This window comes from Anopheles gambiae, chromosome 3 (assembly GCF_943734735.2).
Source record: "Anopheles gambiae chromosome 3, idAnoGambNW_F1_1, whole genome shotgun sequence".
Taxonomy (NCBI): domain Eukaryota; kingdom Metazoa; phylum Arthropoda; class Insecta; order Diptera; family Culicidae; genus Anopheles; species Anopheles gambiae.
In genome coordinates, this window is record NC_064602.1 from 5,104,886 (window position 1) to 5,132,001 (window position 27,116).

At 47.4% G+C, this 27,116-nt stretch overlaps 1 protein-coding gene across 12 annotated transcripts in view; it reads right to left on the minus strand.

Moving 5' to 3' along the window:
* The window catches only part of LOC1277872 (receptor-type tyrosine-protein phosphatase kappa), an 83,413-nt gene that overhangs the window by 8,931 nt on the left and 47,366 nt on the right, over positions 1 to 27,116 (minus strand). For all 12 annotated transcript variants that reach the window (XM_061661654.1, XM_061661652.1, XM_061661651.1 and 9 more), the window contains one exon: positions 449 to 573. In XM_061661654.1, the coding sequence (XP_061517638.1) occupies positions 449 to 573 (125 nt within the window). The remainder of the gene's footprint in view (positions 1 to 448; positions 574 to 27,116) is intronic.

Below are 27,116 nucleotides of genomic sequence, written 5' to 3' on the forward strand. Positions count from 1 at the left end.
CTCGCGCTTTCCAACTGCGAGCCTTCAAGAATGGCATCGTTAATGTAAGAGACGCTAAGAGTGGTGATTATATATCCCTTTTTGTGCGTTCAACTATCATTTGCTACTTTTACTAGGAAGGACTACTTGAGCGCGCGCCCGCGTCTGCTCTTCAGCGAGAGCAGCAACAGCCGGGAAGAGCGTTATTAATTGGATAGAGATTACTTGAGAAGCAGCAACCACTGGGAAGCTTTTTGTTAATCTCAACTGCTTTGACCGGACTAAACCCTCGTTGGTTTCTCTTTTTTTTACACAACGAACTGAGTGGTTTTATTACATTATCTGTGCCGCTTTTGAACGGTCATTAAACGAGAATAATGGAACGCGCAAAAGGGACGTAGTGCGTAGTGAGGGAGAGGAAAAACTGGAGTAAAATATAGTGGAATAAAGAACCAGACATCACACTTACCTAGTGACAGCAAACCGCTATTTAACATGCTTAACTTTATTGTGTTGGGTATCGAAACTAAACTCGTCGAACTGAGTGTCTTTTTCTTTTTCGGCTTCTCAAGGTCGGCATAGCGTGTGGTAGACCTGCGGGGGAGGAGATAAGGAAAAGCAGTATTTTAGTAAAAGTTCCACATAAAATTATCTCACAGTTGACCTTTATTGATTTCTGTCTTCTTAAATTATTCTACAAATGATGATTAGTTTATCGATTGGCATTTTCAACCGGGTATAAACCGGCTAAAATGATGGATGAAGCGCAGCAGTGTAACAAATTGAAGTCAGCAGCGAAGATTGCACAAACTTCCTCCCCCTGTTTTCTTGCACTGTGTAAACAATTTGTACTCCCAAAGTCATTACGGGCATGACATTGAATAAATATTCGTCAACAGGGTCCGGGGGTACAGCTCGGATGTTTGTTTGGAGAAGAGATACTGAAAGTGGACACTGTTGCAACAACCACTGTCCCTGCTGTGTAGTGAACGATCGTGCACTAGGGAGAAGGGCAGTCGACGATGATGAGATTTAGATCTGAAACGCTTGATTGATTACGGCCAAACAATTGAACCGGTAGGTCGTTTCGACTCGGGGAAGGAAGGAAGCAGCGTGAAAGATCGTCAAGCAACAGATAACCGGGGAGTGCGTGCCCACTCAATAAGGTATGATGCTGGTCTACCTGAAGTTAATGGTGTGCTGCTGTGTTGGGTAGGATTGGAATTAGCATTTTACCTTACACGTACACACACAAACACCACCAATCAGGCTAGTTAAGTTTATCTTTCTCACCAATTTCGTAGAATTCTGAACGGGTGCACCGAAATGGTTAAAAGGGACCGTGCATAAAATTACTTTTTAGCTCTCTCTCTCTCTTTTCTTTGGGCCATGTTCCTAACTTATGCAAATGTATGCCAAAAAATCCTGCTGGACCGTATCGGAAGCTCACTCTAAGCTGGTCCATTAGTGATGACTTTCTTTTTGCACTTTCTTCCCAAAGAGCAAGCAACTATCAGTTCCGTGAAAACGAAAGATTTTAAGTCGAATTACTAAACTCGTAAGTAATTTAACTTCTTTTCGACGTAATTCAGCAAACAGGAAAAAGGGATTTAATTTTATTTTTTCTTAAACTCTATTTTCACAGACAAATTTCACTTCTTCCGTTTCGTCTGCCTTTTCCGATGAATGATCGATCCGGTCACAGTACAAGCGTTCGGTGGGGGGGGAGGGGGGGAGTAACAATTAATTAGCAGGGGCCATTTCGCACGAAATTCTACACGCCACTGGGCGTCTCCATTGCGGGTTGTGGTTTAATACAGCACACCAGTATCCGGTATCCCCGTGGTACCGGAAGTCACTGGGCGGTTCAGTACAAAAGGGGAAGGAAATTGGAAAGAGAAACGGTTTACTTTCTGTGACTTTTCACCGTCCGGGCAAAATTTGTACGTTTACCCAGGTGACGGGGAGTCGGGAACGAATTAGCCGAACTGTCCCGTGGCCGTCGTTGATTGTTTGCTAGAAAATATGATAATCAACCACCTCAGCGCCGTTGTTAGTTGGCAGTTTTTCAATTTGAAACACAATCCAAACTCCGTTCGAACTTTCCGTCTCGTTCAGCGTCTCGTCGGACGTACACTTCTTCTTCTTCTTCTTCTTCCCGCTGACTCCAATCATTCATCGGCTCGGTTCACCCATAACTCACCCGAGTCGCGCGACCGTTCAAGTCTATTAACTCAGATCAGAAAATTTAAAATTTATTCAAAGTTTCCTCCGACCCCTTTTGCTGGGAGGGAGCTTTATGGCCGGCGAAGTGGAGCGAACGGGGTTTTGGCAAGATCCATCCGCGGCATGATGTATAATGGAAATGAGCGCTCGAGTGATGATGATGATGATGATGATTCGCCATCTACTCCGCCACTGTAAGCAGCTTATTTCGAGTGTGGCCGAGTGTCCGAGCGGCCGCGTACCGGTTTGGGCGGTGGAAGCACAAACTGTAAAGCAAATAGCATTTCTTCCAACCGAAGCACCCTTTTCTTGTGCAGCCGAGGGGAGGTGCACTGTGTAAGTGGATAAACTTGCGAGCTTTTCAACCCGTTCCGCTGTGTGCTTTCTTTGCTCTTCCACTCTTTGGAGTGTTTTGCATTGTTTCTGTGCTTCGCCAGCTGTCCTCCGCCCCGCGAGCTATTACGGCCGTGCGGGAGCTTAAAACTTTTCTTCATTATTATTAATAGCTGTTCAGCTACAAAACTTAGCGAAAGCTTCCCTCTTTCCTCTGAGCGAACGGTGAATTGATGGAAAAGTAAGTGAAGACGAACCCGTGAGCCGTGCAAAGACCACCGCACGACAAGTGCAGGGGGTTTGTAAACACTCGGCAACGTTGTTCGCCTCGCTAATGTTTTGCCAGAGCTGCAAACGCGGGCTCCCCCTGGGCAAGCGACCGCCATTCATTGGAAAGCGATAATAAATTATCGATTACGGTGGCGGACACGAAGCAGCTGCTCGTTGCAAGTAATGTGTTCATCGGCTCAGGCTCAGGTGACAGGGTGCTAAAAATGGACCCGCTAATTGCAGCAAAGCGTAATGATTCCTTCGAGCGACGTCTTCTGCCATCTGCCGGAGTGCTCGTGTCAATTGAGTTTATTTTAAGCGGGATAAAATATTTAAACTGGATCAAGTTGAGACGAATCAATTTGGAAAATGGAGCGCTTTGTGATAGAGACTAGCTGTACTGCTAGATAAGCAAGTGGTTGCAGTGTAATGAGATTTCTTCCACATTATGGGCAAACACGACACATCAGCTTAGAATAACCGCATTACATTGCATTTCGTGTCTTTCGCCGTGCCAGTTCAGTTCCTGCCCTCCGTCTACGCTAATCCCAACTAAGTCTCTAAACCCCTTTCGCACTCTCTAATAGCTTGAGCTTACGCGCGACGACAATAATCAGGTCAAGTGGGGACTCGATTCCACCCCGTCTACCAGTTGTGCACAAGGCGACGACAGCACCAATCACTCGCTCACCGCACAAGTGGTTGGTGTGCTTTGCGCCCCGAAGTGAAAGCAAAACAATCACCATGCCGTGCAATCGAAACGGGCAAGCTTTCGAGCTTTTGCGATTCGGTTCAATAAACATGCTTATCGTCCACACAAACATCGCCTCGGGAGGGTAAGTCTAATGGCAAGAAGGCATCATCATGCAACACCATCCAGAGCAAAGGAATTGAGAACCGACGTCAGCACGGGCTGCAAATCGTCTTCAGACACGCTCGTGGCCCCTAGCGCGAACCGTCGGATTGGAGCGAATTAATTGCCAAAGATGCTCCCACATCACACCCATACACGTGTGCCCGCTCGTTCTCCACGTTGCCCGTGCTTCCTTTTCATAATAAACACGGCTAATAGGATTCGATTTGATTGCTATCGTGCTGTAAGCGCATTCACTCCTCCGCAAATGGTGTAGGGCTTACTGCACGCGACTCTTTATTTTCGACGATGAGCGGTTTTATGATGCGATCTTTAAAGGAGCTTGGGTATTCTTTGGTGGAAGATAATAGCAAGTGTAATTGCTTTGCGCTGAGGATCTTGATTTCAACTGTCGATTTAATTGTTTTTATAGCATCGAGTATTAGTAAGAGACTGCAGTCATGCTCTTAATTGCCATTGTTATGGAAGAAGAAAAAACCCCACATTATGTTGCAACGATGTACTGACAGATCGATAATCGTGTTTATTGTAGTGCAAATGATTATTCATTTAGCCTGGTTTTACTTGCTCCCTCCCCACACACACACACAAACTAAAAAAAAACCCATCGACCTTGCTTTGCAAATGAACTTCATCCAACGACACAACTCTTGCTGCTGCTCTGGTTTCTTTCCCACCACCTTTCTGATTGATGATGTTGTAGTGGCTGCAGTTAATGGCACAACTTCCACAAGACGTAGAGCCACTCGATGCACTGCTGCACCAACCACGTCCTCTACGCCGGTTACGTAAACCAGAACCAGTTGCAGTGGAAGCACCACCACCACCTTCTCTCACCACCGCCCCAAACAATGCACCAACCTCTGGACGGCTCTGGATTGTGTTGGCTGCTTTATATGCTGCATTTAACCGCATTAAAACTAATGATGTCGTTGCACTGGAGTGTTTTACAGGCACTTGAACGCGGCACACCAACACCTCCCACATCGCCAGGGATTTGCACCCGTTGGTAAGGAGCAGGGATGATCACATTGTCAGCAACCTTGGGCTGCTTGGGCTGCTTGGGATGGGTGGCAATGCTTCTTTGCAGCATGAAAAGAAACACCCGAAGCCATGCCGAGGCATTGCCTTGTTTACGGACCATATCTTTAGCTTCTGCTGTCGGGTGCAGCATCTCCGAACCGAGAGCTTTAATACGTTTCCAAGCACTACTACACAGCATCTTTAGCAGGGAGAGGGAGACGAATAATAATAAAAAAAGAATCCACATGGGTCAGCATCTGTTTCCCTCTCCGGTAAGGATTGTCGGTGTTTAGTTCTTTATACGAATGCAAACACACACACACACACACGTAAGCAGGATATTTTGCCATTTCGGCATTTTGCCGGTAGTCTTACACACAGCATGAAGCTCACAGCAAGGGTTGGTCCTTCGAACCGGATGTGCCGCTGCTGCCGTTACTGCTACAGAAGAGCGGAGAACGTTGTTGGACATTATTATGAGCAGTGCTTTAAAATTACTTCAACGCTCTGTTTGGTTACAGTGTATGTTTACTGTCCAGCGCCCAGGGGACCCGAGGGGGCTGTGTTCCAAGAACCGTTTCCAATCCTTTAATAAACTTGTTTCGTTCGCAGAGCTTCTTTCGCCATGAAAGCTATGATATAAAATGGAAAACGAACTAAACATTGTTGTAGCTTTTAAAAGATTCAACCAACCGAAAGTAAATTTTTGATGTTTTAGCTAATAAAACATGCATTTTCCATAATCAAGGATTGTTAAACTCAAATCAAAAGCTTCTTTCCATTCCTTTCACAGGCAAACAAAATGAGGAATTTATTCACAGCACGCTTCAGTAAAATGCCATTCCATTTGTGGCTTACGATTAAAATGATGCATTTGTTTGGCTTTCCGGTGTACACCATATGAGTCGTCCCATCATCCAACCCCCCCCCCCCTTACTCAATCATTGCGTACGTATAAAGCACACACCGTCAACATTACCTCCTACGGTTCTTTGCATTTTAATCAACCGGCGCACCGGCCTGTATACATGTAGCAGACACTCTCGGGTTTGCAAAACAAAACTGAAAACGATACCATGCACACACGTCACACGCTGGGGGAGCTTTTCACTTTTGATTATTTATTTTCCCTCCATTCCTCCGTTCAGGGCGATGCTTTTTGCACGGCATAATTTGCACCATGTTGTGCCCCTGCATTTGTGTTAATTTTGTTGCCCCTCGGTGGCGAGGCTGGATGCGTTTTGCAACGGATACGTGTGTGTGCGCACAGTCCGGTGATTTGTTGCATCCTGTGCTGCCACCCTAAAATGGTGCCACTTTCCTGCTCCGTGCTCCGTGGCGGCACTCGCCTCTCTGCTCTACAGCTCTGTGTAAGCTGTCAATTTTCCACGTACTACTCTGCTGCTGCTGCTGCTGCTGCTTTCCCGCCCCTATAAGCCAGCTATTTCCGGCCACTGTCCGACTGTCGGGTTCCGGTTTGAAACGCTGGTTGGAGTGCGCTGCAAGCGAAAGATGGATGGCGCTGCACGTTTTAATTTTTAATTTCATGCTAGCACTCTCCACCGCGGCTGTTGGTGCTTGTTTGTTTGGTGATACATTTTTGTTGCTGAAGTATCCATCTTTTTCCTGCGAAAACTTGGGAGGTCAGTCGTTCGCACCGGCCGTGTGAACGGGAAGAAACGGATGAAAAGGCGTGGACGGATGGATGGCTTGTAAGGAGTGCCAGATGAACTGGACGGAAAGGATGCGATGCGAGCACGTTCTTGCGCTCTTTGGAGGAACGCTCTGAGCGTTCTTCGACAGCAGAGCGACAACATCGCAGCTTCTACAACACCGCTCAGCAATGGGAATGATTATAATATGCTCATGAAATATGTACGATGATAATACTTAATTACTGGACTGGAATCGGAAATGATTTCCACCAGTCCGCACGGACGTCCGGACGACATGAAACAGAGCAACCCCAGTGAATGTAGATTATTACTGCCTGAACTTAATTTGCTACCCCTTCTTCCTCCATAGTATCATATCCGCAAAGGGCTGCTGTAGGACGTACTAAATGCTGGGAGCCCAGCTGCATGGTTGCATATGACCTACACACGCCGTACGTATGCGACCCGTTTCCTGTTTATTATGCAGCACTCGGCAGCAAGCCCCTTCTGCGGTGCGGGATGCGCGGTACGTGGGAAATTTAATTTTCCCAATTTCCGGCATCATACTCGCCCGTGTTGCTTCGCGCGCTGGAGGCTGGAACCGAACGGGAATTTTTGCAAACGGCAAAAGCCAATCTCTATTCCCACGAGCGAATGCCACGCTTCGATCGCACCGGCGCTCTACCTCACCGGTGTGAACTGTGACCTTTTGTGGTTGCAATGAGTGGCCTCGTGAGAGGAGCGGGAGTGAGTTTGATGCATTAGGCTGATGGATTTTAACAAGACAATTTCGCTACGCCGAATCGCGTTCGATGATGAGTTGCAAAGTCTCCATATTGCTTCCTCCGCCACGAAGGCGGGCACGCCTGAAACGGCAAATCCATAATTCAATAACTCAAAAAGCTTTTGCCTGTGTCTCCTGTGCTTTCAATTATTGTGCCCACCCGGCTCACCCGCCGTCCCTGCGCCCGGTTCGCATCGGTCGCATGGCGGGAAGAATCAGTTTGAAATGAAAACATTTTATCATCATTACAAGCGAACCGAAAAGGGTGATTCAGCAGCAGCGTGCGTTGGAGAGTAGGAGCGTGTATTTTTGGCGTGTTCCTTCCCTGTTAGGGAGTCACCAATGACACACACACACACTGTGGAAGCTGCATGTGTGTAGACCGGGAAAAAAACGGAACGAAATGGGTTTCGATATCAGTGTTGCAGCAGCACGAAACCGAACACACTAGGGGACACATACATACACACACACACGCACGGTACTTTGCTGGTAACGAGCGACGACCCTATTAGTCATGAGAAATGATTGGCAATTTTCCAAAAAAAAACGGGCCTGTACGAGAAGCTGTTGTTCCTGCACCGTCAGCATTATGCGGCCTCGGTAATGGCACACGCCACAGCCGAAGCCAAACTGCCTGCTCGTGCTCTGTGGCGGAAGTGAAGGAGTGGAGAGTGAAAAGGGTTACACAGCAGCAGGTCAGTGGAAGGAAATGGGTAAAACTTTGACGAAGGACTAGCGTTGCGAAGAGCTAAGGGCAGAGAAACGGAGACCAGGGGATAGGGCATACCCGTAGAGGCATCCATAGATCATGACATGTTGGACCTTAGTTCGTGGTCATCGTCTTGGAGCTGCAGAGCATTAGAAAGAAGAAGACCCTCTAACCTCTGTCGAGAAGCTGCAAACTTCCGAGTTCCTACGGTTCTGCTAAACTTCAAACAACATTCCGGGTGGTGGTGTGGTACAGGACATCAAGTTTTGATCATTTCCCACAGAGATGCTTGCTCTCTCGCTCTCTCTCTCTCGGTAGTCAAGGAATCTTGAATTTCATCCCAAAGCATCCGTTAGTGCTGAGCTGCCTTCTAATACAGCACGGTATGCATCAATTTAAAACAGCAACTACACTACTACAACCGGTCAAACTAAGCTGGAGAAGTGATGCTATCACAAGCTGGCCTTTGAAATTTCCCCCAAGTCTGTTGAAGCATGGTTCGGCTTCTTTCACAACCCCTTTTAAAATTTCATCCATTTTGAATGTTATTTTTAGCAAGAAATAGTTTCACTGCAAGCGGTTTGGGGCCCGAGCTGCTTCGTTGTTTGTGTGCTCTGTTTCGCTTTGACTCGAAATAGTTTCCCGTTGCACAGTTCCACAAGTTTCAAGCACTTCAAGCTAACGAGGAGTTGAAAAAAAGGGCACTAGAGGGAGGCAAAGATACTTCAATAAACAAGTATAAGTTTCAACTGGGAAAATAAACTTACAAGCGATTCGTTAATTAAACCCACAGAGAGTTAAGGAAGAAAGGCGCACAAACGGCTACACAGTAGTGTGCTGGGGGGATGCTTTATCGAAACCATCCCGCCGTCCCCGGCTCTGTGCAGAGGTCATCGATGTTTCGGCTTCGGCGAGTTCTGTTTGCGCGAGTGGATCTGTTTTCGTTTGGTAGCGCAATTATTTTATTTGCTTTGCCTCAGATTCGAAAGAAAAAACACAGCCGCAGCAGCAAGTCGAGTGTCGTGCGGGGCTGTGTCTGTGTTTTATTTTTACCTTCGGGATGGAATTTCCCTCCCGATGATTTTCCTTTCCTTTACAATTGTACAGAGGAAAAGAAGGTATGCAGGGGAAGGAGGGGGGGGGGAGATAGCCGTCGCTCGAAGCTTTTTGTTCGCATAATTGGTAAAGCAATCGTTAGGTTTCTTCTGGCTGCCGGCGGGAGGGCAAAAAAGAAATGCAAAAAATATAATAAAACGTCCAACTCAACCGTGCTCCATTTCGTCCACCAAGCGGACAACGAGGCAGTACGAAAAGATGAATGCAAATCGGTGGAGTGGAGAAAAAGATCCGGATCCATGCTGTGATGATTATCGAACGTTTCCATACAGACGCAGGAATGGGAGCAGAAAAATCAACGATCGAATGAGCGTAAACGGTTTGTCCGCGCCTCGGAGTAAGTGGTCTGTATTTAATGTTTATCTGCCAGCTATTAGCATCGCGAGACGTTCGTCTGTTAGGTGAGGATGGCAAAGGAAGCAAACACAGTTGGTAGGGTAATTGAAAAACAAAACTGATCCTATTGAATTATCATGCATGATGCTTTTGTCCCGGTGCACGGTTTATACGTTGCAAATAATTACTCTCCCAGCCGAGAGCAATTTGCCGAGTCATGGCGTGTTTATTTCCGAGCAAACAATCCTCGCCTTTACTCGTGTGCACGGGAAGCTACGGAATTGGCTATTAAATGCATTGAAGCCAAAAAGAAAGCATTGTTTTCCTAACGGAAAGGTGCTGTTTTTTTATTTTTTAAACGGCCACCTATAAAACGTATACCCAGACCGAATACGCCTTCCTCCCCCGTCGTGGTGGTTGGCCGTGGCAAAAGGCGCTAACGTAAAATTCAAGGAAAATGTGCCAGACTAAAACGCCAGTTCGGACGTGGTGTAATTAAGCTGCGAATACGCTGCAACCATTGCAATTCATCCGTCCGAAGCGAACCCCGCCGCCCGGTGGTACGCCAGGTTTAAATCATTCCGTCTCGCTTTGGCTCATGCATGGTTCTTTGTGGTCGAACAATTCGATGGCCTCCCTCCTTCACAAAGCGACTTGTGACGACGGTCCAACCGCACCGAGCGCTCCCAGCATTTCCTTTAGATCATCTTATTAATTTCCTTTTCCCTTAGCTTTGCTCCTACCCTCCACGAGCCGCCCTCCCCTCCATAAAGTGTCTCAAAAAACAATCCACTCATGATGTGCCCCGTCGGCATCTGCTTGCGAAAGCGGATTTGAAAACGGTGGCCGAAATTTCCCTCCTGGGGTGGAGAAGAAGGCGATTAAATTTCCCTCCCAGTACGCCCAGCCAACACACCGCGTGCAATTATACGCGGTAAGGTACGGCGTAAGGTGTGTGGTGCGGTGTGCGCTTTGACTTATCTTTTTGCGTGCCAATCTCGTTGCTACTGTTAGGGAGCAGGGAAGAGGCCCTGCCACTACACACGGGAAAACACGCGCACGGGACAGCGCAAAACCCTGTCTTCTACGTTTCACCGTGAACGCATTTTGTATTTAGAGCGTGTTGTTTAGGGAGAAACGAGTACTTGTTTCGTATGTGTGTCTGTTGGACCAGGGTGCAAACGTGCTAAATCGCGGTTCGGATGGATGGATGGTGCCCTTCACTGTTGGGCGATAAAAATGGCTCATGAAAAGTGCTTTCGCAAGACCCGCCACGGTCGTGAAACGTGCACGCGGATGAACACATGGGTGCCTTTTCCCGTGCCCCGTGCCTTTTTGTGAAGGGAATCAATGCTGAGTTAAGCGATTTTTACCGCACTTTTGTGAGTTGTCAAATGATGGTTGTTGTACTTCGTTTTATATTGTGACTCAAAAGGGCGGATTATCATTACTTTTGTACCGGATGAATTATTATTTGCTATTAGTACGGGCAAAAAGGAAAATGATTAAAAAGTACCCTAAAACCCGCTTGACGCCATTGTCTATTTCTTTTCGCTTTCCACGATTGTTCCCTTGAGAGGAGAAGCTTACTACACACACACACACACACACACACACACACACACACACACAGACACTTTCTTGGTGCACGTGGAGCAGGAAAGTGTTCCACCAGCATGGAGTATGCCACCGTGAACGTTATACAGGTTAGGAGGGTAGACTGCATGGGGTACTGACAAGCGCTGAGTGGCACCGAAAAGCTGCCTAACTGACTGGTGGACTGACTGGAGTGACTGATGTCTACCGGATTCGGAAAAGATAAAAAAACAACAACACACACATAACCTTTCCCGTCTACCGCCAGTCTGGTGTCTTGTGCTTTGAGGAGAACCAGCAGGAGGGACGAGTCCAACCCAACGATGAATGGTGAAGTGGTTCGCCATTGTGTAGCCGTTTTGTTTAGTTAGAACTTCAGAAAAGATGTCCAGACAAAGGAAAGCTCATCTCATGGTTGAGCTGAAGGCCTCTTTTCGTCCACCCTGCACCTCTACGACTTATACACGAACAATCCACCATATTGTTTCGCTTTGGCTTTGGTTTAAATGTACATGCACAATGGCAAAACAGGAAAATCGCTTGGCAGAGTCAAACGGGAGATGGCTGACAGTAACAATGGACATGTAACATGCGGCCAAAATTGTCGACGCCGGCTACGATTGTAAACGGGTTGAGTGTGGGAGAGAGAAACACAACCACATTTCGGTGGAAATTAGTCTTTGCTTCGTTTGGTTTTGCTTTGCTCGGAGTTATAATTGATTTCTGGCGAAAGGAGGTGAACAAGCTCATCGGTTTTTGGTAGCGGAAAACTAAATTAATGCGCAAACCAATAGACAGACGCACACACCTATTACGAAAAAGCGTAATCAGACAATGATGCTCTTCGATTTTGTTTCCCGCTAATCGAATCGTGAAGTAATCGTGAGGCTCTATCTGTCTGTCCATAGACCACGGCGGGCTTCTTCCATCTTGAATCATGATAATCATTTGGGCGGGCAGGTTCCGAGCTGTTTGATGCCTTCCCGGGAGCAAACAGCAGTTGGAAATGTGCAATGTGCGAAGAGCGAGAAAAAAAGCTCACCGTACAAGAACTTCCACTCGCTCGCTTAGACGCTTTGACAGGAGGGGAAAAAGTTTCTCAAACCTTCTTGCTCGTCCATTTCTTTGCCCGAGTTTCACTTCATTTCCGTGCATTTAACCGACACTTGCCACCATGCATACTGGCTGAAGGGCACCGGCCCCACATGCCCAGCCAGCACCAACGAAACGAAAGTTCGGAAGGGAAAAGTTTGTACGTGCACGAAATTCACGGACGGTCGGTCGAAAATGCCAAAAATTGCCTCCGGAAGGAAAAGTGTCCAATTGGCAGAGCGAGAGGGTGGATTGATTTTCTTCTGGTCGGTGTGTACTTTCTTGGCTGGAATACTGTGCAATCAACGTTAACGAGAAGTTGTAACCATTACCTTTGTTTGTAATGCGAGTGAAATTGATTTGTATTGCAACAGGAGCTTTCGCTTGCTCGCAGCAGTTTCTCGATTTTATTGCTTAAAAATGCTCTTAAAAGTACACTTAGAAGAACAATTTTAACCAAAGTACATTTCAACAGTTTCAAGAAATTGCTTCAAAATTCATAAAAATATCTTCCGCATTCCATGGCGCAACTTTACGCGAGTGCAAAGGTTATCGTGTTACGATGCCAGCGGAAGAAACAAACTTTCTTTCGCTCGCCTACAAACAAGTATGCATAAAAAGCTTTCGAAATCGAATGAAAAGTTCTTTCCCGTGCTCTCCAAAAGTGGAAAGAAAAATTTCACAACAAATCATTTCAATGTGTGTGTTATGGAACATGTGTGTGTCATGGGACATGGAAGGGATGCACTTGCCCCGGTTGCTGTGCACAACAAACACAGCCAATGCTTTACACTGTTAACCTTCCCACCATGGCATATGTATGCAATCAGTATGTGTGGCCATACTTTCGGGGATACATCGGGCTGGGGAGGGAAATATTGACACGTGCCTTTTTCGCATTACGCGCGAAACTTTTGCCCGCTTGCGGAAGGACGTTTGAGAGAGCGACAAAGCGTGTGCTCAGCGAGCGCAATGTGGAGTGTGTCCCGCGAAGCAAGATAAACACCATCACCCACTGCTACGACAAGGTTTGGTGTTTGGTGTGTGTAAAATCAGGCTTCCCACGAGTGACATCGAGGAAAACTTGCATTCCCGAGGGATGCTTCAGCAACGTGTGGTATATAAAAGTTAGTTCATTCGCACCACGCCAAGGAACGTGCACGGAATTGCAAATGATGCTAAAATTCAGTGTTATGCGATGCGTCCCTATCGATAGAATACACGCACAAGCAAGAGTTTTTTGTTGTTGTAAATGTAATACCTTCATAAATATGAAACCAGAAAAGCAGTGTCATCCACAGTCCGCAAGCCATGATGCATACTGGAGCTTTACACAGTGCAAAAAGGTCATTAAGAGCAATTGAACGGTTCCGAGAAATGTGATCCTTAAAACATGCTCATCCGTATCTTCCCACAATGCAACCAAATCAACGTGAAGAAACTCTTCCCTCACTTTAAAGTGCAGCACACTGTTTCACTGGAAAAACAGCACAAAAACCTCGGCAAAATAGCAGTGATCCATAATGTCATTTTGAGTGTGAGCAACCACTTTGTGTTACATCATCAACGACATCAATAGACAGTGCTAGGGCTGCTCAGGAAGGAGGGATGAAAGGGTGCAGCGGTATCAACTTGAAAGGCCAATGTGGGCACGCTTCCGGTCCCCTCCGGTGGATGAGCAACTCTTACCAAGGCCATGCGCTGCTGCTGCTCACTTGGCCAGCACGGCTGCAAAATGTAGGTTAAGGAGATAATCTTGTGTGCATGTAGTTGAGGTTTGCGTTTCCCCCGTTGTTTTTACCCTCACCCGTTCCGACCAGCTCCAATTGCGGGGTGGTAAAAATATGTATTCGCATAATAACGACACATACACACACACACGATTGAAAACTCAAGCTGTCAGCTGGGGGAGATACAGAGAGATAGAGAGAAACAACCAGAACTGTCCAATGCAAGCTCCTGCTCGCTAAAAAAAAGGGAGGATTGCAATCGATCGGGGTAAGCAACGACGTATGTGCTGTGGATACCGATGGTCATGTCGACTTGTGCAGAAGGATGATTAAAGCTTGTGTGGCCTGCTGAAGCACATCTTCGACGTGCGGCTCCACTGCAAGGACCTCTTCTCTCGTTGATCTTTTCGCCTGCCTGCTCGATAAGGTGTGGAAGTATATTGAGCTGAAGATTGACGATATATCGGAGGATGGTTCGAGACGGAAGAAACGGTTGGGGCAACCAGTTGGCAAAGGTCAGCCGCCCGTAAAGTGATCGCATTAGGGCATCGGGTTTCGTGGTGGAAGCCGATCAACTTGAAAGAGAGTTGGCGAACCAGGGACGGAGTTTACCACTACTGCAATATGTACAAAGTATGTTTCCAGGTTTCCGGAACAGATTTGCCCCCCATTGCTTCAGGTTGCTCCCTTCTTCCCTTCTGGAAATGTATCGCAATGAACCCAATAAAAGCCACACAATCATTCAAGCACACGGAAGCTTTGATAATCTTTAAGCGGGTCCTCTTCCCTTGCCTGGGCAGAGTAGAAGCTTTCGCTGTGTAGTGGTGAGTGTGTCCCATAAATGAATTAAACCATCACCTAACCAAAACCCTGAGCAGATCCCTTTTAGAAGATGGTCATAGTACGAGGCTTTCTGCAGAACGGTCGAGTGAAAACCCCCAACCCATCATACCTTGTTGCATGAAGCTTGGCCGGCGCGCTTGAAACACTTCCAAATTGGACTCATCCGGAGAGCCTTAAACCACCGTGTGCCTGTACGGGAAATGTATGCGGTGCCAAATGTGACCATCGGTATGTGTGTGTGTGCACAAACGGCAAAAGATACCTTATGAAATTCAATTACGAGCACCAATTAGAGCGCCGGTTTCGGTGGGGGCGCCTCGCAAGCCGAAAGGTGTTTAAAGGTGCCTACAGCCCGAACTATGGTTGAACGTGTGCCAAAAGCTGCCTGCGAAGTGGGCCGCTTTTTTGCAAAGTTTGAAATTGAAATGGATGACACATTCCGCTCACCAACAATATGCTTGCCTGTATCTGAGTGTTATAAGTGTGTGTGTGTGTGTGTGATTTTGTTTGGGAAATTCTTCCGTTTTATTGTGAAACTGCGTTATGTAAAGGCTGGGAGGACGGCGGCGCTCGTGCAAAGTTTCGTTCGAAGTAAGGTTATGTAACAAACAATGTCAGCGTGGGTTAATTTGCCATTCTATCACACCTTCCCGGGCATCGGCACGCCCACAGCAGCAGCGACACCACTCCCTGAAATCGGCCAATAAAATATTCATCCAACTATAATCCACTTTCAACGGTCGTGGCAGTGGGACAGTGTAAAGAGCAGGTTGGCAAAGGTTCTACTGCTTACGCTTGCAAGCTTAAGCACCAGCCAGACTGGCACGGTGTTGAATTTGTACAAAATAACTTTAAAAAAATAACTTGCTCCACTGAACACTCCCAGCTTCAAAGGAGCGTATGGCAACGGGCACAAGTTTATTGCCTGATACTGTGGCGCTACCCCGCCAGTTCTACTTGTGGACGTCTCCAAGCACCGGTGTGCCAAAGTGTGTAAAAGCTGGACCGTGAGAGTTTATGTTCCCGTTTCTTTCGTGATGAATGTCATCATCGCCATCACCAGCATCAGCAGGCACTAGGCACTAGGCGGGGATGGTTTGGGCACTAGCTCAACCATGCTGTTACCGTCTCCGGGTGCTCCCGGATTGCGTGGGAGTAGGTGACGGCGTTTGACCTACTTCTGACGCGATGCAGCAGCAGCACCAGCAGCAGCACGCGTTCATTGCCTGGCTGGTGCAATTGTTATCCTTTTGTCTGCTGATCTCGCTCTCCATCTCCCTCTCATTCATGTTGCGACCGACGTCCGGTGGTTCCGGACAACGACGCATCCGGTACACCGACGATGAAGGCAAGCGGATGGGTTGCACCGATGTAAACGGAATGGTTGAGTAGAGTATAACTTTTTTTTTGTTTGCGCCTCAAACCCTTGCATCAATCCCCGGAGACTGTAGCGCACGCTGTGCCGTTTCCCACGGAATTGCACTGCACGATGCAGGTCGTTTCATCTGGTGGACATTCATTTGACATCCATCACCTCCGTCCATTCTTCACAACTACCCCAGGTCCGATGTTGTACGGGTTTGCATCAGGAGCTAGGGCGAAATTTGCCGAGACATTCGTACCACGACGGTCATTAATGATGGTTTCAATCAAATTACTCATTTTACGTGTCCGTGGCGAAGGTAATTCGTATCTTCGTGAGCTTGACGTCGTTTGCTTCGTTTGGGGGGGTTGAAGTTTTCGTACCAAGCTACCACACAGCGCACAGTTCCACGAAACAGTTGTCCTCCACGTTGAGTTAATAATTACAGTGACAAGGCGTGGCATGGAATGCTATAAATGCCAGCCACCAAACTTCGTCCCGAGGTCGTGCTTAAAAACAGTCTAACAGTCGTTAGACCGACGCTGCCCGGGAAGTGCTTATCGCACAGAGACGCAAAAGTAATGAATGATTTATTATCATATTGATTGGTTGTTTTTGAAAACCGGTACCGCCAATCGACTAATCGATCAGCACGGCAACGAGTTGAGGCGACAAGTTAGCAAAGAAAATTAGTGACACGCACTGCGCGAGCTGTGCGTGTTTTCGCACGATTGGAAGGCCCCGCCAACCCGCTGCTCCCTGGCGCAAAACACACAAACAACTTCCGGCCGCAGTGTTGGTGAAGAACAGTTTGGTCAACAGTTGTTTTTTTTGTTTGTGTCATTTTGTTTTGTCAGAGATGATTGATGGTGTCAAAGCTCTGGTCACACTGGTGGTGGTTTGAGGTGGTGCAAGAATCAACCAGGCCACTTGAGCGCTTGAAGGTGTCAATGTGGTGTGGTTTGGATGGAGCATTTCAATGAGGTGTGAGCCTCTTTATTGGAGATGGTGTTGTAGTGTACTCACATATCAATTTCAAAGAAAATATGCGTCGTCTGTGGTGAAATGTTTGATTTAAAGCTGCTAGAAACAATTCCAAGAAAGCAATTCCAAGCCCGCTGGAAACGCTACGGGGCGCCATCTGGTGTCCGCTAGCACAAAGCAAAATTTAAAACTGCACGCGTAAACAATTACTGTTTTATGATGTTTCGTGCGGAATTTCGGTGCGTAAAAATAGCAACCCACATGACGCACGTCCATCACTCACAGGGCGGATGTTCCCCTTTTCGCATCCATTTCATGTTCATTCTGTTCAAGTTTGTATACATCAGCTAGGTGTTTGTTTACGCAAACCAAGGCACGAACTGCTGTATTTTAGCGCAACCGTAACGCATTTCATCGGAATTGGAAGCAGCTCACGATTGATTTCGTTTGACGTTTTGGAACAAAAAAAAAAGACAGAACACAGAACGAACAAGAGAATGAAAATTATGATTCACAAACATCCCTTTCGCCATCTCCTACGTACGCACGGATGCGCATTGACGTTGTCGGGCTTGCAAACTCTTGCTCGCTCGAAAATCTGCTATTGCCCTTCGTACATTGCCTTGATTCGCCGGTGACGGTGCTGTTCATAACGCGCGCACATCGACCCTTCATCGAGGTACGACCCTGGCGGACCACGGCGCAAAATGCTGGAACGCAATCAGAATCGACATGGCGAAGAAACATATTTAGAACCCCGTTCAGAGTTCAGATCCGGGGTTGCGCTGGCGTGTTTACATGGTGAGGATGAAGAGGGCAAAACTGCTCCTCCACTTCCAATGCAAGGGCATCTGGGGGATTGTGAGGGGCTGCTTTGTGACACGTGTTTTGTGTAAAATGAAAATGTTAGGAACCATGCCATCATTTGGAATTCGGAGCAAAAGCACCAGCCGGGTCGTAAATCGAGCATCGACCAGGCGCGAAAACCAGCGCACCCAAGGTCGGTGTGATCGAGGCCAGCCTACACAACGTTCCAACCCGTTCCAGCATCCAACGGAAGCAAAGTGTGCTTCCAATCACATCAACGTGGTAAAGGGCCGGCTCGTCGGGAGTGGACGTTTGTTTACAGAATTTGAAAATGTGTTTAATTTTCAATGGAATTCCATGGAATTTTCGCATGGCGATTGGGAGCGGCACGCGTGTGTGTGCGCTTTGGCCCGGATTTTAGTGAATGAAAAAGAACACCACCAGGACCGGGAAGAGTTTCACTCTTGCTACATTGTACAGCAACACGTTACTGTGCGGACAGTAAATTATAAACGAAAATTCCATTTAGAATTGAACGCTCAAAAAGCGTAACACCGCCGTATAATGGTTTCGTGCTGCAAACTATCCATCCAGAAAATGGCGTAGACAACGGCGTGAAATGGATCTGCTATTAAATCGGCAATGCTGCTTCCATTGCATTTTATCGCGCACAAACATACACACACACATTCACAAAGGTATACTATTTCACGCGCTTCCATTGTTTCGCGTAATCACATAAAACGTTAACGAACGGTGCCGCCAGCTCACCGCCGATCCGGTGTAATGGCCGGAACAGTATTCATCGGATGGCGCGTGTGTGTGTGTGTGTGGTTCGAACTACAGCTTTTTTAATGCTTCTTTTTGTGTTGCTTTGAAAAAAAAGGCTCATGCAAATGACAGCATCAGCACAGCCAACAGCACAATCCGGCTCCGGTCTGTGATGTAATCCGTTGGGAGATTGGACTAGCACCTTGGACGCACAGTCCGATTGATCGATCCAATCGGGTTTTATCGAGGACACGCCAATGCTGGTACGCTCTTTAAAGTGATTGTTGGATAGGATATGTGTTTTACATTTTAATTTTGCACATGTTCAATCTTGCTGTTTTCGCGGCTTTAGTATTGCCACAGATTCGAGTCTCTCTCTGATGTAATAAACTCTTGGTAGCTGCAATTTTCCAGTGTTTTAATAAGAATTCGAAACCATAACATCACTCCCAATTATTCCATGCCCTTCACGAACGTCGCACACTATCATTTAGCGAATATAAACAATGATCCTCCCTCACACACACTCACACTCGCTTTGTGCCGCTATGTCAGATTAAACCACTTAACTTTCACCTTTTGCCAAAGGACGGCACGTTTTCGCTTATAATGCTGCTAATGGTGGATAACATCGACCTCGTGTGTGCATGTCCCGCACTTTTTGTACCTCCCGCTCTCTCTCTCTTGCTCTCTGTGATAAACTGTTTCGCGCTTGCCATCACACGGCCACACATTAAATTGCAATGATGGAAAATGGCTTGTTTTTCACATTCATTTTCTCCCCCAAAATGCTGGCTGCTGGGGGAGGTCGTTGGGGAGGATGTATCATAACCGGTATGCCGTGTGTATCATATTGTGCAGTGTTTTATTGCGTAACCGCACCAACCAGCTTTTTGCATCGTTTCGGTGTCATTCCGGTTCCACTCTCGTTCGTTCTTCGGGACAAAACATCCCGATCCACATCCACTGCCCGACCTGTAGCTGGCAGTTTTACGCTTGAGCAAGTGTTTGTCCTATCACTTCCTGTAGCATACTCATCCCTCTGTCTCCCTCTCTCTGGGTTCTACTTTGTGAATGCTTTTGATCCCGGGCAGCAGCAGCAGACGCTCCCCTGTGCAGCTTAAATCTCGGAACTCAGTGTGCCAAGGATGGCGCAGCCAAATCAGGTACGAGAGCCACATGCAGGGCACCGTCTTCACACAGTTACAAAATATGGCTTTGCAGCTATTCTAAGAGCATATAAAAGTGTGCCGTTGTTAAATTTCGATAAACTGCTCAACTCTACCATCCAGAAACATGGTTCCAATTTGCAAAAGGTTCTTTAATGCTTAAAGCGATGATGATAGTGTGGGTAGTTGTTTTTGCAGCAATCCTTTATGATGCTCAGCTTTAGTGGTATTAAATGAGTACATCATGTGGAATAAATGATTGACCTAGTTTTTTGTGTTACTAAGTGAGCTGGAATATGTGGAAGGTAGCAAGTTTTTTTCTTCTTAATTTGAAACCCAATTCTTCTGCACGGGTATGGCTTGCAGCTGGAGAGCCAGAAAAAAGCAAACCGTATATGACATCAGTTCACTCTTGAAGATGTGGGGATTTTCTGTAAACGTTGAGTAGCGCGTACGAACAAATCTACCACACGAACACAAAGCGTATAGAAAACTCCAACCTCATGATAGGGAATTTTGTTTCCCCATTTGCTAGCGCTTCCGCATTTCTTCGATTTCACCGGGCGCTCATTTTTCTCCGGCAGAACGGTTGAGCAGAAACTTTGACGCTCCTGCCGCGTGTGCATCAACGTAGAAATTGTTGAGGTTTTGCAACCGGGGGGGAGGTAAAAGTTTCCGATGCTGAATTATGAAGCAAGTTCGCTCTGTTTTACCCACCGCAATAATCTTCCCCTGCTTCCCCAATACCCCAAGCGGTGCCTGGGGCCTGGGCGCGCGGATGGGTTGTGTTTATTTTTTGGGTGATTTTTCCTGCACGGCGAGACAACGACGGCTGGATGATGGTGGTGTGTGGTGCGGGAATGTTTGCACACTTTTGCCCGAGGCGCCACCGACTTGTGCGCGGTAGACGACCGTCCCGACGAGTGTGTATGACCGAGAAAATGGGGGAAACTCCGAGAACGATTGCAATTGTAGGTCAGGGAGTCAACGTGGTACCTTCCATTGGGATATTTTCTGCCAGCAAACGCTGGAGCGAGGTGCTGGAGCGTTCTGGGTGCGATGCTATAGGAAGACGTAACGTAAACTTCGTCTAGAAGTCACACGCCGCAGCATCGCAAGCGAAAAAGAAAACCCAAGAGCAAGAGCTTTGCAGTTTCAATTTCAACCGTCCTCGTGGAGACATTTCTTATCATGGTTCTGGCGGACGGAGAGGAAGAACCTACCGGCTGGTGGCAATTGGTGCGAAGATTGCACTCTTCCCGTAGCCCGTCATGAGCACGTAAAGCGTGCGCGCGGGCGCGCCTTGAGAATGTGAATTTATTTACCGAAGAGTCCATCTCCATTGCGGCGGTGGCATCATCCGTCAGGGCGCCGGCTGTGGACGGAAGTCACGCCCAACGAATTATGCAACCGGCATGGGAAGGCGAAGACACCGAATAGCTTGGTAATAGTCGGTCAGGATCACGGGATGCCGGACGGGGAGTAAAGTTTTGGTACGCGATATAGAGTGAGTGAAGGGAGAACGTTTAGGGAAGGCTAGCATGGCTGGGGATGGCGTTTGGTAATAAGCACATTCAATCGTGTCGTTCGTGTTCAAGAGTTTGATGAAGTTGGAATGCATTGCAGCAGACTTCGAACAACTGACAAGAATGTCATAAACAATGAAGAAGCTCGTTGCATTCATTGGATTTGTAAGAGCTTTTTTGGAGCTGGAATCTAGAAAGTTTATGTTTCTATCGAATTACAACCATCAGTTCATGAAACCGGTCCTAGCATTGTGTTCTGTCCGGTAGTCCATGTGCTGCGCTGCACAACGATTGCCTTTTGAAGCGGTGACGGTGCACAGTGACATTTTAAAGCTCATCAAGTTCCATAAAAAAGCTCTCGAGCATCGGAAATGTTGCTCCCGTTTATAGTTTTTTGCTGTTATTCCTCTGAACATCTCCCTGTCATGCGTATGGTTCACTCTAAATCCACACGCCTCCAGGCACTATGATCCCAGCGCCCCATTTACTGCGACAGCAGTCCAAAGGGTTAGCACACGGACCGCGGATCTCGCTTGTTTGCCACCGAAACCCCGAAGCCACCTAGAACATGACCATCCGGGAACGGCAGAACGATGGCATTATTTAGCATAAATTAACGAGTGCGCATCGTCCGCAGCAGAAGTTCGATGCATTGCAGGGACGTTCGAGTCAAATGCTGCTGCGGCAGCATGGACATAAAATTGGGCTCTCTATAACTCGCCATTTAGAATCGTCCGTTCGCCCGGCGGGAAGTCTCTAAGCTCGCAACCAATAGGCACTTTACTGGCATTAGCTTTCGACGATCGACGCTGCCCGTTGCACGCTTGAAGTTGTTTTCTTGCGTGCGCAAAAAGTGGCACGAGAAAGCGGCTCACAGGAATGGCTAGCGCCCGCCCCGTGCAAGTTATCACCTTCGATCGAACCATCAATTACGCTGCATCCGTCGTCGGTTGCCATCGTCGATGAAATCGCAAAATAGCTGCCGGGCCACATTGACTGCTTCTCGACTGCTGGTTGTGCGCTTTTAAGCTGAACTGTGTCTTGCCGAAGCTTGCCTCTCGAACCTGGGGCAAAAGCAAGCCAGCAAGGAGATCAACGGTGCGGTTGTCTTTCTCCAAAAAGTAGATAACATTACCGGCCAACGGTTCCGGTGCTTCCTGCCACACACCCTTGGCTCTAAACCCGGATGTCAGAGAGGGCGGTGCGGTGTCGTGCAGGGCTGGTTGGTGGCAATTTCCAAATGCGCCCGAAGCCATCCTGAAGCCCAACATCAATGCGCGCCCGTTGTCATCGTCGTTCGCCGGTACAAAACAGTGCCACGGCAGTTCATTAGCTTCCCCATTTTCAAACACCAATCGATTCCGGGGTAGGTGTGTGTGTGTCGTTGCCGTTTCTTAGCTACCATTATTACGATCCGAGGTTCCTTGGGGCGACTTTCGAAGCAACGTGTTTTTGCTTGCGTAGTTAAAACCGGGCCGGGCACAATAGGAACGGGCTTTCCGTCTTTTTTCGGCATCGAGGAAGGTTTCCTCAAGTTCCTAACGGCGCGGGCGCCTGCTGTTCAATCAACACAATCAACTGTCAATAAATTAACGCCAAATTGGCTCAATAAAGGCAGATGTCATCGTTTGTCAGCCCCGTGGCCCCGTGCGGCGCGGCGGAAGGCGAACGTGCGGCAAGGTAAATGAGTTTTGCTTAAGCAGAACTGATGAGATGCTGATTGCTGGTACGAAGGATGGCTGGTGTTGTCGGTGTTAAAATTGGAATATTTAGAATTGCTTTCATTTCGCGCTGCGAGCTGCCTGCTTTATCGGTTCGATTGAACGGCCAACTCATAAATTGTCAGCGTTGCTAATGATACCAGGCGTTTATTTTACCTTTTTTTCAGATGATGAATATCGTTACAATTTGTAGCTTGATTCGCCGCTCGCACAGTACGGAATTGGATTGGAAAAATCAATAAAGCGGAATTAAATTATATTTTGCGTATAATGTTCAAACGCATGCACACTAAAAGCAAATTTACATTTTCAACACCACGATCATCATCTTTCGGTGCGAGGTGTATTGTTCGTAATTAATGCATTCTCATCAATGTTATTCATTCCGCTTCCGCTGATGTACTGCTTGTGGGCCGGAATTAAAGTGAGCGTCACAGTGCGCCGCTGTTTGCAAGCCCCAACAACTAAACCAAAAGTCGATTGGTGCAGCTCATCAAGCACACAAACGAGGTTCTACAACACTCACACACACACACATTACAGGCACAGGGGCAATGGTTTCGATTTCGATGATAAACGACCATCGTCCAGCGGGATTTCCTGCCGCGAAGTTGATAGGCAATAAATTTTCAACCCCGGGGGCCAGTGCGTGCCCGAACATTGACTTTGAGACACTGGAGCTGTCCGACAGCAAATCCCACTCAATCGGGATCGCTCAACTCGCTCTCACAGACGCACAAACACATCATTGACGGCACGCGGGTTTTCACGCGATCTGTCCGATTGAATCCCTCCCCTGTGCGCAATATAAACGCATCCCAGTGGCACCTTTCCCCTCCGCAGGCCGGGAAGGAACGATTCGCTTAAATTCGAACCATTGATTTATGCTCCGCGTGCAGGCGGAGCAGTACTGCAGCTGCCGGTGGGAATGGGTGTAAGGGTTTTTGGGGCCTATATTCATAAACCATTTATTATCACCGAAAACCCAATTTCGCACTTCTGCACCACACGCACCCAAACTTAACATGGGACGGCAGTGAAGTCCTACGGATTGGAGGTGATTTAACGATTGAGCGCAAATGCGTTCGTCGACGCAGAAGTAAGTTTGTGCCGCAGCTCATAATCCCTGGCAGGCCGGGCGTGGTTGGCCCGTGGCTCCCTGGGGTGGATTTTATGCGCACGAGGGCTCACACCGCAGCGGCGTACCAGAGGTAGCACCACTAGGGCAATAACTCATTCACCTTCTGCCGCGAAACAGCGTGTGGATGGATGGGATGGAGCAACAACAAAAGCGAATAACTTTCACACAACGGTTGAGCTTTGTAGTTTGACGCAGAGGCGCGTGTTGTGGAAAACTTTTGTGCAACCGGGTTTATTTTCGATCGAAAGGTGCAAAAAAGCTCTTTTTTATGAAGGATAATAGAGTAAAGGTGAAGTTGGAAAACAAAATGAGTGATTGTATGTCAATAGACCTTTTGAACACCTTTTCTGTTCTTTTAAATGAACAAACGTGGTAGTTAATCCACTGTTCCACTCATATAAAAAATACAATAAAATGAAGTGCGATCCTTCCCAGGTCACAAAACACAAACCACTGCAGGGAAGCACTTCTAATTCTCCTTCGCCGTACGCTCATCGTCGTTAAATCGATCGATTGTGGGCACACACAACTGCACACGGATACGATGAAAGGCGACTAATTGAAACAACTACAGCTACAGCCAGTAGCAAACAGGCAGGCAGTTAACGTTTTGAAGCCTGCCGGGTGCATTTGACACATCGATTGAGCTGCAGCTTGCGTTGAGGTTAGGTTTTGCGTGCGCTGCGCTCGGTTGCATTCGCTTACCGCTCGAGTGCACCGTGTCCCGGAGGCTCGTTATTGTGTAGGCGCGAAAAGACAATTGCTGACGGATGGAAATGGTGTTTTCCCCCTCCCTTATACCACCCCCGGATGCACTGTGCATCGTTTACAGTTTAAACGCCACTTGCACTGTACAAAAAGTGACTGATTCAAATCGATCCCTGAAGCGGATGGTGCAGATGACAACGTGTTAAATGATTGTGTATGCTAAGGATGCTTAAACGAATGATTATTAAGGAAGTTTATTAAGGAATATTCGAAGGACTTACTCATTAAAGCAAACTCCCTCACATAGCTATCATTGAAACTACTCAACAAGACGATCTGGGTAGCATCAACATTTGCTCATTAATTAAATATGATCTAATAAATTACATCTGCTAAAGCCCTTAGTGGAGCGCATCACCTGATCTTCCCGTAAGTGGAAATTGCATAAGCAACAGATCATTTCCCCGACCGTCTCAATCGTGGCTTGCCCTTTGGAGGTACAATTTCCTCTCCGTGCAGGGAAACGAGCACTACCTACATCGAACCGAACCATGATGTCACAAAGTACAGCTGCAGATAGCTTTCAGTGCGATAGCGCTACGTGTAGCAGTGTCAGCGTTGCGTGCCTGTGTGTGTGTATGTCTGTGTCGTAGAGAAATTGAGTGATTGGGATAGTACCGGGAATGAAAATGAAAGAAACATCAAGCTGCTTATTTGCACACAAAAACCATTGAAGCAGCCTGGCTGCCATGATGCGTTCCCAACAAAACGAGGCCACGGAAGGTAGGGAGCGCATAGTGCCTGGGATAGAAAAAGCGAGCACGTCAGTATCCATTGGAGTACACTTAATTAAGATTCATATTTTATATGTCATCGCTCGGAATGGATCACCTGGACCCGTCTGGACCGGTTGGATGGATATGGATGACAAGTCTGCAGTGTGTACCCTTTGCACGTATAATCCTGCCAAAGCATACACATCTCACCCAAGCCGAGTTTGTGTTCTCGGAAACCTTTCTCCCTTCCTGCTCACACGTTTGTTTTGCGTCCATGTGTCACAACGGTGTGAGCCAATCTGGACAACTATCCCGTTGTCGAAAGCAAACTTTGTCTCCAGGATGGATGGTTTGCCTATTTTTTCCCGTAGCTTGTCGTTGTGTCGCTTCCCAAAGCAGTAAAGGTCTGTTTTTGTTAGTATCAGTTCTGCTACCTCCTACGACGATGGAGATGTTGCTTATTGTCTTCCCCGGTCGGGTCATCGAAATATGATTCCATCTTCGTCATTTCAAAAACATAACTCGAGGATCGTCTCGAAAGGGGTAGATAGAGAGAGAGAGAGAACGAGAGAACACCGAGAAGCATTGAATAAATAATGCTCGAGTGGTGGATCGATTTTTTGTTTTGAATACTCCATCCTTTCTATGCTGCTCTGTCGCCGAGCAAGAAGGGTCGTCGTCGTCGTTCTGTGCCAGTAAAAAGTTGACTCTCGTTCTCTTGCGACTGAATTTGATGACGGTTCGTTGCCCCCCCTCATGGTATCAATCAATTTTCCACGAGGGACCTAACACTCATCCTGCCCAGTGTATACATGGACAAACACGGTGATGCATCCCAGGCCGTCGCCCCTAAATACACACGGTGAAAAGGCACTCTGTCCCTCCACACACACACACACGCACACACACTATAAAGGGTAAAAGGTGACAAAGTGAAAGAAAGTTTCACACAATTTAATTAATATCATCGATCCAATCGAGTGTTCGAGCAGAAGCGCACTCCATCGGAGGGCGACGTCAGCAAAGGACGCGCCTCGAAAGGAGTGGTTCAAAGTGCAGAGTGACAATCCGGGAGACAATCCTTTCCACAGCACAAACCCACTCCCAGTTACACGGCTTTGTGACGACGTTTGGAACGTAACGTCACAACGAACGATTGTCGAGCGGATGGAATTGTCTTTCGCTCGGGGGCAGAGTAGTTGAAAGGACCTCCGCTCCGTGTGACCCCTCTTATTCGATCCTGTGTCCTGCTCTAGACGTCACTTTACGTTTGTGTGGCGCGTTTGAAGTTTTGTGCACGGGCCGGCAAAATGGCAGGAAATTGAGCTAATACTGTTAGCAGGCTTGTTGACTGGGAGAGGGAACACACACACACACACGCAAGCTCTGACCACTCTTGGTTTATTTTCATGGTTAAAGAAAGGGGTGTCAAAATCCGCTGCCCGAGCGATTGTGTCCGGACGCTCGTGTCGTAAGTTTCAAATAGAAGTTGGGGGGGGAGGGAATAAAATGCATCGTCCCATCCTTACAGTCTTTTGCAATCGATCGAGACAGCGCCACCCGCAACGATACGTTCTTAGC